The 10762-nt window shown below is 44.7% G+C and overlaps 1 protein-coding gene across 1 annotated transcript in view; it reads left to right on the forward strand.

Moving 5' to 3' along the window:
- LOC8033624 (exosome component 10) overlaps positions 1-10762 on the forward strand; it is a 55408-nt gene that overhangs the window by 42613 nt on the left and 2033 nt on the right. The window contains exons 18-20 of the mRNA XM_029968100.3: positions 823-957; positions 2093-2351; positions 9299-9354. Of these exons, the coding sequence (XP_029823960.3) occupies positions 823-957; positions 2093-2351; positions 9299-9354 (450 nt within the window). The remainder of the gene's footprint in view (positions 1-822; positions 958-2092; positions 2352-9298; positions 9355-10762) is intronic.

The raw sequence follows: 10762 nt of genomic DNA on the forward strand, positions 1-10762 counted from the left end.
TTCATATTTTTGTTCGGTGTGATAGGAGAGGCCACGGAAACGCTCTTGCGTGCTAGAGATTTTGAAAATCTCTTTTTGTTACTCAGAAAAGATTTCGGCTAAACAAAGGTCGCTTCCTCCATTTCGGTTTTTCCGCGCGTACGATCTTCAAAGTTGGGGGGGGGGGGGGGGGGGGGATGGGATCTGCACTGCAAGGATGTGAGCCTTGACCCCCGCCCTTCCAGTCAGAATTGACTTCCGGAGCCCCTGTGCATATAGTTTGTGCGTCACCCTTTAACCATAAAATAATTCTGACAATGTTATAAGAGACCATTTCTTATAAATAATGTGTAGATTTTATCTCAAAAATACTGCAAAACCTTCAGTGTAGTCGTACCCTGGTCCTCTCGTCGCAAACAGTTACATATGGTCATGGCCCATCGATCATGGTCAAACACAAATGTGTAAAACAGCCTTTACGATCTCTTCGCAAATTCTTAATGCAAACTCAACTATGTACACAACGTTGGAACGGTTCAGTACAGAAAGATGAAGTTCTGCAAGTTTGAGGTTCTAAGTTGTCTGTATCCTCTCATACCTGCAGCGCTTTACAGTGGCGGCGGTGAATGCTTTCTCTCTGATGTCATACTTCTTTTCTCTAGCTTTCTTCTTTCTTTTTTTTTCTTTCACTTTAGTAACTCGTCTTTAATTTATTAAAATCCACATTGTCCCGACCTCTTCGTATTCACTAAAAGAAAACCGGGTGGTTTAGGTTCCAGGCAGCTTTCCTGGTGTCGTCTCGCAATGTAAAAAAATGCTACTTGTTCTTTTTCGGTGATGCAGCTTCAGGAGAATGTGAATGCCGAGATGGCCAACTCAGCTGAGCCCACTTCCCAAGCTGCAGCCAACGACGACGAAGTTGTTAAGCCTCAGGCCTCCTTTGAGGACACGGAACTGGCAACGCCCCTCAGGCCTCCGGTGAGTGTGACCTCGGCAAATTATGCCGAAGAATAATTTTCTGCTGCAATGTAGTTGAAGCTGTGTGAGCAAACATACTTGAGCACCGATCATTTCTATCAACACTTCACAATCTCTCCTCACTTCTTTTGGGATGCTGTAGAAAGTTGGTCCTGGTCATAGAATGCGGAATTGCGACATGGCTGCGATATTAGTGGCAAGAACATTGTGATGGCCTATTTTTTTTTTTTTAATGATTATTATGGCATAAAGTTTATGCATGTTCTGCTTGCCTAGTACGTTCGTCGCAGGCACCAAACTGTTCTGTGTTTATGTGCCATACTTGCAAAAAATCATTGACGAGGTACATTACCTCGTGGATTAATCTATTTTATTTTGTAGTTGCATACCTCTCACATACACTCCATAAGTCTTTTAGATGTTGTGGCATTTGTACAATAATTCATTCGTTTTATTTTAGATAAGATTGATAATTTGTTGAGAAACAGATCTTTATGGCATTCGGTGTGCATTCTGAAACATTGCAGTTTAGTTATTGATTACCAAAAAACGATAGGTTTTCTTTTTTTGGATAGAAGTTGTTGACTCTTTTTTTATTGAAAACACACTGTGGGCCGGCCTGTACTTGCTAAATGAATGCTGCATATTTTTTGTTTCCTTCCGTCTGTCAGAGCAACGGCCCAACTGAGAATCTCCTGAACCTGCAAATCTATTCTGATGGTCCACATTGGCTCATTTTTCCCCAATCAAAAACATTAGAATTGTGCAAATATTTAAATTTTTTGATAGTAGTTTTGAATAATATGCAATTAGATGTTCGCTTCCAGGTGAACCACAATATTCATACTTTTCTAAGTGTCGATCGCGGCGGGTTAGCCCCGTTGAGGGAGCTCCTCACCGAGCACCTGTGCACTGCGGGAAAGCAATGCCCTCAGAGCTCGTGGGCTCCACAGATATTTCTCGTAGGTCATTATTCGCAGTCAATACAAGGTCTGTAGACTTCTAGACTGCTTTACTGCATCACTGCCAAGACCGGTGGGGGTTCCTTGAGATTTCAAAGCCAGAGAACTTGTCCGGCACTAAAGCATGCTTGAAGCTCACTGCACTATAATCCTGCACCTCTGGATGCTTCTAGAAGCCGTCCCGGCGGAAGCGCAAGAAGGCGGCGACCGCCCCAGACGTAGGTCTGCAGCCGACGGAGGCCGAGCATGCCGCCAAAAGACTCAAGGGTCCAAAGGCCCCTGCAAAGGCCCCTGCAAAGGCCCCTGCAGGGGCCCCTGCAGAAGCCCCTGCAGAGGTCGAAGAGGCTGACGGAGAAGAAGCGGCGGAAGGCGGCAGCCAACAAGACTTCCAACCATTCGACTATGCCAGCGCCAAACAGAAGCCCCAGCCTCGTAAGTCGGGGCTCCTTTTCCTCTGGGTTATCATGGGCCCTCGACAACTCTGAAGATGCATGAAGACAAAATTGCCCCGCTCGAGGCATTGAGAGCCCCGGAGTTACTCTATTGACGACGAGATGTTTTGGTGGCGGCACCTCGCATGTGCTCTCCTGTGACGTAGCGGGTAGGATATGAGCAGACGACATGCTATGTATTAGCACGGAGTAGCTAGGCTAGTTAGCATCAATGCCGATTGAAACTGTAAAAAAGCATGCAAGATATTTTTGTGAGTGACCTTTCTAATGAAGAAGAGTGCTTTGAACTTGCTTTTTATATGAAAAATATTTAAAATGTTCAAAAACAAGCCTGGAGCTTCACATTACAGCTTGCGCGGCGTGTATCGGGGCTATTCACAGTCTCTCTGATTCTTGTTTTTTCCGATCTGGGGAGGTTGCTGCAGAGAAAAGGTTTTGCATTGACCAGAGTAAATGACGTGCTGTTTTCTTAGCCGTGCACGCGGGCAGAGTTGTGTTGCAAAGTGCCGCGCACTTGTTTTAGCTATATTGAGCTTGCCGATATCGACGCTGCTATCCAACTGTGTCTCGACAGTTGCTGACGCACGCTTAATTCCTCCCGCATCAAATATGTGGCAAAGAAGTTTGTCACATCGCGACTTCTGCTCGAAAGAAGAGCAGAAATTTTCATAACTTCTTAAATTGTCAGTCATGGCCCGGCAAGGTCAGGCGATTGATTACTTATTCGTTATATCCAATTTTAACTAAGAATTGTTTACAAATTTAAATTTGCTCGCTGAGAAGCGCATTACGCATTATGCGCAATTCTTTGAGTTTGCAAAATTAAACTCTCAAACGATAGTAATTCATAGCAGGCGATACTTCATTTTTCGGGACGCTGAAGTTTCACCGACTTACGAGATTTAACGGACCTTGATTGCGGGGGACCGGGTGAATAAGCAGGGATTTAATTGAAACGACTTTGGAAGCCAGTTACCGTTTCTTCCTGCAAGTTATTTTGAAGAAATGCTTGTTTACTTGTTTACAAAATTACGAAAGGTAATCAATTTGGAATTGATAGGAGACCTGCACTCACAGAGCACATTGGAACCAATAGGATACACGGAGTCGGTTTCACTGAGGTGTTTACTACACACGTGAGAGGTTCTCGAATTTCGCTTTTTATTTTCAGTTTGATGAGACATTCCTTTCTCAGTATTACTAATGCGAAAGCGTTAACAGTCCTATGAAGCAAGCCGACATCATTAGCTTTTAAGCCGCGCCGAAGGGCACCTTAACTCCTTTCTCCAAGTGAAGCCGGCTCCCAGCTTTGAACCCACGCGAAAAGCCTAGCCAAACGGCTCCTAGTTTCCCCGATCCCAAAGGAGCGGAGTAAAGCTGATGGATTTTGGCTTCAGTCCCATTGGCTGGCGCGCGTCATAGTTTCAAGGAATGAGGCTCCCATTGGCCGCTGCGTGTTAGTTTCAACGACCACCACCCCATGGCGCTGCATGTCCGCAGTGTCAGTGCGCTGGTAACACAAAGCGTTCAAGGTCAGAGCAGCGAGGAGAGCGCAAGCTCTGCCGTCGATGCAAATACGCCACAGACGAAATAAGAGGGTGGAAGAATGACATGCATGCTTTCGCATTCACAACTCCTAAGAAGTGCTTAGGTGTACCTCGAGCCTTTTTTCTCCAAATCCTAATAAAAAATACACCTATTGGTCGTGGTAGATGTAAGGGGGTAAAGTACTGGATATTCTATTTTCATTATCCAGCTTCTTCTACTGGGATAGGGAACAGCCAACAGGAACAATACACCACCACCCCAGCGCTTTGACACCTCAGTGCAAAAAGTGTTTGTTAGCACGGCTACGCGTGCCACATTTTCAAGCTTTAGTAAAATGTCCTACTACAAATATCACTTCAACCAAAAAAAACACGACGCGTGAAGCAGGCTTTGCCGCACACGCTACCCAAACAGCGCATGAAGCGAGCTGATGAGCCGAGAGATCCAAGGCAGGTCAGCTCAATCTGTCCTGGTCTGTCCTACCCGTGACGTCACAAATGATGATGATGATAGCTAAAGGAGCGCCCCCTGTAGTTCACGCATGCCGCCAATAGACCCTTTTTTTCGTTTACAAACACGAGCCTCCTTTTGACTCCCGAGAAACTTCCGGTTGCTCCCTCGTAGCAGGTCTTGCAAGCCTTTTGATGTCAAAATTTTTGGGATGATGAAGTTCTACGGAAATCACAAAGTTAGGAATTTAGCGAAGTTCTTACAATTTGGTATTTTACGTATATGAAGGGATTAATTGTCTTATAAGAGTAATAATAAAATATACAAAAAATCTCTTGCTAACGGGTCTTTTAGCTAACCACATAAAGAACTGTCTTCTCATTTGATTGGAAGTTTGCAGAAAAAGTATATTGCCAACAGCTCCTCCTTTCGGCACTTTTAAATGGAGAGTCTATACGGCAGCTTTAGCTGGCAGAATAGCAACACTAGGCAAAGGAATTAGATCTGTGGCACTGGAAACAGTAAAGGTGATCTCCTTTTGGGTCTTAAAAATCAACCAGGGGTGGAACGGCTGCGCCATTTGCGCCATTTTGCGCCAGACGCATTTGTCTGCGCCATCCTGCGCCATTTTGCGGAAACTGCGCCACTGCCAATAGCTTGCGCCATTATGCGCCAAATCGCACAACGTGCGCCCAAAAAAATTGTATTTTGTCTTGGTTTCGGTTTCTATCGACTCGACTGGCAACAATGAGCACGTTTAGCTTGGTCGGCCCTGCAATCCTTTGTTCTGTTTATTCTCCCTATGTATCTCGATTCGGAAGCGCGCCTAAAAACTTGGGGATCGGATTCCAAGCGCTACACCACCTGCATGCGACTGGATTGTTATTCTTCAACCATCAGCGATTAAGCAAGTCGGCCGAGGTGAGGTCGAGTCGTTAAGCGTCAGATTGCCTGAGGCTCTGCGGCCCGGTATCCAGAAGTCAGCCAGTGGAAAAAAAAATGAGCAAAAGATTCCGTTTAGTACTTAATCGTTATAAGTTGGAACCGCATTCCCGCAAGATAAATTGTGATTTGATAGAACTGGAAACGCTGTCCGATCCGAAATTTTGCCGTCCAGCAGCTCTCACGCGAGCGGTAGATCTGCTCGGCGTACTTTAACCTTGCTCTTGTTAATCGCTTTGAATACAATAACTCTGTTAATCGTAGTCTGCTGCTTCGATATTGAGTTGCACAATAGGATAAACTCGAAATTTGTTGCCCTGTTCCTCCACGCAGCGGCAAGTCTGTTGCTTACGCACATCACGTGGTTCGCACATATAATTACTATGTCGAGCACGTGAGTTGTGCGATAAGCAGTGCTGGTTTGCATCTTGAGCAGCTGAAAGCCACTCAGAAAATATCAAGTACATTATCTTCAGAAACGTATGGTACTTGCGTTTTGGCTCTCATTAAGGCTCACAAAGTTCCAAGTTTTCGCATCTGTTACACTGTTATGTGTTATCCCATCTACCTAGGTTCCTAACCTCTCATGTTCATCTGTGCTGCTAAGCACTATTGAAATTGCTCCCGTGCTCGTCTAAGACACAAGCTGAAGTGCAATGAAAACTGATCTGAGCTGCTCCTAGCCTGCTCCAGAATGTAGTTTTAGCTGCTCCCAATCTGCTCCAAAACAGCGGTTTCAGCTGCTCCCGTGACTGCTCCCAAATACATTTGATGAGTTCCACCCCTGAATCAACATGACCGTGGGATGACTAGCGGCTATTTTACAAGTCTGATCGCTTCATTTGATTCGGACATGTTAACTTCGGTATGGGATGTTGTGTTGTGTGGTGGCGTGAGTATTGGCATGGATTATTAAACTTAAGCAGAGTAGTGTTTTGAGGAGGAGATCCATTACAAACTGTATTTTGGAAAGGCTCCTGTTGGAGTATCGTAGGAAAGTAGGAGAAGCAGACAACTCCCGAATTTCTGTGCTTGGCAATACTAGGTGCAGTCGGTTGTCATGCATGGGAACCGGGCCAGCTTATGACAAGGCGGACTACCAAATTCAATATGCTGCAAGGCTCTCCTTCTCTCACGTCTTCAAGCAAGGAAATTAAGGGATGGTAAGAGGGGACAAAAAGTCTGGCATGAGTCCGCCCGCACCGTTCAGATTGAGGGGGGTTGAATTTATTATGCGAGGAATGAAGATAAGCCAGTAAAAATGGTGCCCCCACAATGGACACGTCACAATCTGTGCGGGGGAGGATTAGTGAAGCAACCGTATAGGACCGGGGAACGAGAACGGAGTTTGTTTCTTGCATTGCACGGTACGTCTTCGCTAGGTGCATCCTTGATAAGCTCAATTTTTAATAAACGTGAAGTGATATATTTTTTTTTTTAATTAACTCCTGCCCCTTGTTGGAAGCCTGAATCGGAATGCATTGGTATAAAAGTTTGAGGGCCACAAGGAAGAAAGAGTGAAGAAGCTTCTTTGTACAAACTTTGGGGCGAAAGATGGCTGCAGATAAGCCACAATGTGTACAAAGGATATTGTGGGGGGGAGCTCAATCACTCACAGGCCACTGCATCTAGGAAGCAGGATCTAACTCCCCCTTCTCGGGAGGCCGTGGCTTATTTAGCTCGAACGCGCAATCACGTGTTTTCATACTCAACTTTCGAAGCAGCGTCTGTGTGGGGCTGCACATGCGCTGATGATATTTGTAAAAAGTTGCGGATATCTCCTTGATGAAACGAAATGAAGATCTGAAGAACAAAGCACGGCTTCCGATCGTATTTAGCAAAACCCCCCCCCCCTAAACAAAAAAAAAAATTTTTTTTTTTTAAGGGGAACATATGAAGAAATATCAGTGCACAGCACGCTGACTAAAAGCCTGCACTGTCACCAACGGCATTGTAATTCCCGGACTCAAGGCTGCTTGTCAATCACATATTGGGGTTGCTCTTTGGTATCGTAATCCCTTTTTTTTTTTTAGTTGGGGTCTAACTTGGTTGCGGTGGGCTTAGCGGAGCAGGGGTTGGGCTTTAGGGTAGGGGACGAGGGGGGAAGGGGAAGGAGGAAACAGGCAACGGTGGAAAGGATAGAAGTAGGGAGAGGAGAAAGCGAGGGAAAAGTGAAAATCACAAATTGGTCGTCAGCTTTTATGATAATGTGTGTGATCCATTAGGGTCAATCTGTGGCGAGGCAGCACAGGAAAAAGCATGGCATTGCTTTAGCAGCTGAAGCTTTTATATACAGTGACTCTAGTCCTTTCGGGGTTACCACAGAGGTTAGAAAAACTTTGAATAGAAAATTGGCACTTTGAGGACTTTGGGAATTCGTGAAATTTTTTACAGCCTTGAAAAGGTTTCGAATTTTGGTCAGTAAGTTGCCTCACTGACTAAATATAGTGCATCAGTAGGGTTCCATGTTTTTAAAGTTTATTTTTGCGAAAATTCAGAGTTTATTGGAGTTCATTTTTGTTACATTCCTCATTCAGAGAAATGAAGTATTTTTTATTCTTAAAAAATAAAAATAAATATAATATCTGGGTGTAAACATGTGCTAGATTCAGAAGTATGTGCTTGAATTAAATAACATTTCTTCAGCCGGATTTGCCAGTGGCAATACTAATCTGTCCCATGGCAAAACTTCCAAACAAGTGTTGCTTTGGTAAATGTTAATACCTTAAAATTGCTAAACTCCTGGAGGTAGTATCCTTCAGCTGGGAGGCTTGTTTTTGATCCCATCCTATTCAACCACGCTACCCTGCAGCCGCGCAAGGTGGAGTGGTAAATTAATATAGAAGCTTCAGAGACCCCTCCCTTTCTATGAAATCTCTACGGTTCATAGCTTTCGCTGTTACAAAAATAACTTGTCCTTCCTCTGAGAAGTGCAAATAACATTGTCCAAACAAGAAACCAGAACAGTGTTTTTATGCTGACCCAGAGTACAATGTTGTCCTGAATGCACCTTGACTAGTTAAATGGTAAGACATCAGTTGTCAATGATCCGAGATTTTAAAGAAAACTGGGGTGGCATTTTCTTAGGCCTATTAACCTTGTGCGCTGACCAAAGTTAGTTGTATAGTGCCATCATTTAGTTTTTGCATTGGAACATCAAAATTTTGAGTTTATTGGATAAATCCGAATTGACAAAAATTTGACTGGCGGGTGCTTTTCGGAGCTCTTCAGATTTTTCCGAAAACATGGAATCCTAGGCATGAAGAGTAATAAATATAAAATTTGAAGCTGGAACCAATGCTTTGACTGCCTCAGCCGTATGCTAAGATGCCAGAGGCAATGAGTGATGTCATTTATATTGAAAGAGTCTCAGAATAAGGAGAAAGCATGAGTGAGAAATCAAGAAAAAGGTGCAAGGGCTATCTGGAAGGTGGCATTGAAACATTATTTTAAAAGTATGGTCTTTTAGATGCCTTTATTAGCCATTTGGTAGAGTGAAATGGACGAAAGGTGAATGGAAACACCTGGTTAAGCCTCCGTACCCCGTACAGGTTTTGTTGTGGCATATTTTATACAGAACATTCTCTGTCATCATGGTTTTTCTTGTCATTACCATTCTTTGCTTCCTGGATAATTTAAAGTCTCAGTCTGTCATCTAAAATAAATCTGTGCAGCAGAAGAAATTAAAAAGCTGAAATTCCCCTAGAGATTTTGTTCTTTAATACTAAACTATTGATTCTTAAAATTTTTGTCAAAACAGTTGATTTGATAACACATTGTCGTTCATGATGCTTTTGTTAATTTTTTTTTTTTAATAAAACTTAAAAATGAATTGTAGAAGTTTTAATTTTAAAACATAAAGCAAAAATTTAAGGAAGTAGCCATGCACAGCAATATGCCTCGAATTTTTTAACTTTTCTTTGGAAGATTGACATCTCTGCTGCGAGTCCTGGTGTCTAACTCCGTGATGTCACTTCACACCCCCAGAAAAGAAGCAGGGAAAGAAGTGGACCTTCAACCCGGACCAACACGAGGAAATGAAGGTGGGTGGCCAGCAGTTCCTTTCCTAGCACTCTGTGACCGAAGGCTCATCCCGCTGCATTAAAGGGACCATAAAAGGGTGGCTAGGGATGAGAAACTGGACAATGCATCTCTGTTTTATGGGATTATGTGATTGTAACGTCATTATGACGTTTCAGTGATCTCTTGGGCCCCTAGAGGTCTATTCACATGGTGCATCTTTTTGGCAAGTCTTGTGTTGCAAAACCTAGTTTCGCTAAACAGATGCGCATTTGAGCACGACCAAAAAAGACGTGTGCCTCCAAAAAGGTTGCACGCTCTCCTCACTTCTGAAGCGAGATTTAGCTAAAAACCTCATCGAAGCCTGTGAATCACCCGAAGGAGAAACGCGGACGCTGCCAATGGGCCTCTCAACATTGCTGTGACGTCTGACCTTCGAGGCCATGGAGATAGGAATAAGAGGAGGCAACATACCGGCTCAAGCTAGCCGAACAAGAAAATTAGAAGTGAAGCCGAAAGTAGAGACCGCAGTCGGTGGGAATGCCCCCAAGGGTGACCAGAAAAGCTGTTGGTGCCGTTTCCGTCCAATAGCGTCTTCTGGTTTTGGTCATCATTGGGGGCATGTCTCTCCAAACCAAAAGCCTCCCCCGGCTTCACCTCTGGTGGCATCATGTTGCCTCCAGAAGCTTCCTACCTCCACATCCAAGGTAAAGCGAGCTTTTGTGGGGGGGGGGGGGGGGGGGGGGGGAGGGGGTCTGATTTTTGGTTTAACATGTTTCCAAACCAAAAGAAAGACGTTTCCAAATCTCTGTAGTGCCACAGCCTCCTCTATACTCCCAAAACCTGGCAGTTCGACGACGGAGCCATTGAGTGCTTGGTCGCAGATTTGGAGCGCGAGGATCTGGTAGGAGAGAGCATTTCTTGGGGAATCTGGTATTCAGCGCACAGCTTTTGCTGCGGCGAGGACCCGAAACATGGTTTTCAAGCCCGACGAGCAAAGAAGTGGTAGCGCGAGGAATGCAAGGAGAACACGAGTGGACATTCCATCACTCGGTTTTGGCGTCTCGCCACAGCGGAGCGCCCGTTACATGACTCTCCTCTTATCCGTTGTTAGTAGCTCTACCTTTTCACTTTCGGCGGCCGCGTTTTGTGGCGATCTGCCAGGCTTTGTCAGTATAGAGGAGGCTATGATAGTGTGAAACTAGAGCACAGCTCCTTAGGAGCAAGAGAGGATGATATGAAGCGGAGGGTATGCCTTTCCTCCTCCTCCGTACCCTCCTATCCTCCCCATTCTCCCATCCTCCTCTTCTCCTCCTCCTCCCGCCGAATTTGTTTATGGGTGACGTGACACGAAGTCGCTAAATTTAGCAGGGAAACTTAACCCGCTAAATTTAGCGGAGAGATCGACGTCACATGGCCTCAACACCAATT

The sequence above is a fragment of the Ixodes scapularis genome, unplaced genomic scaffold (assembly GCF_016920785.2).
Source record: "Ixodes scapularis isolate PalLabHiFi unplaced genomic scaffold, ASM1692078v2 PGA_scaffold1__304_contigs__length_218370807, whole genome shotgun sequence".
NCBI classification, from domain to species: Eukaryota; Metazoa; Arthropoda; class Arachnida; order Ixodida; family Ixodidae; genus Ixodes; species Ixodes scapularis.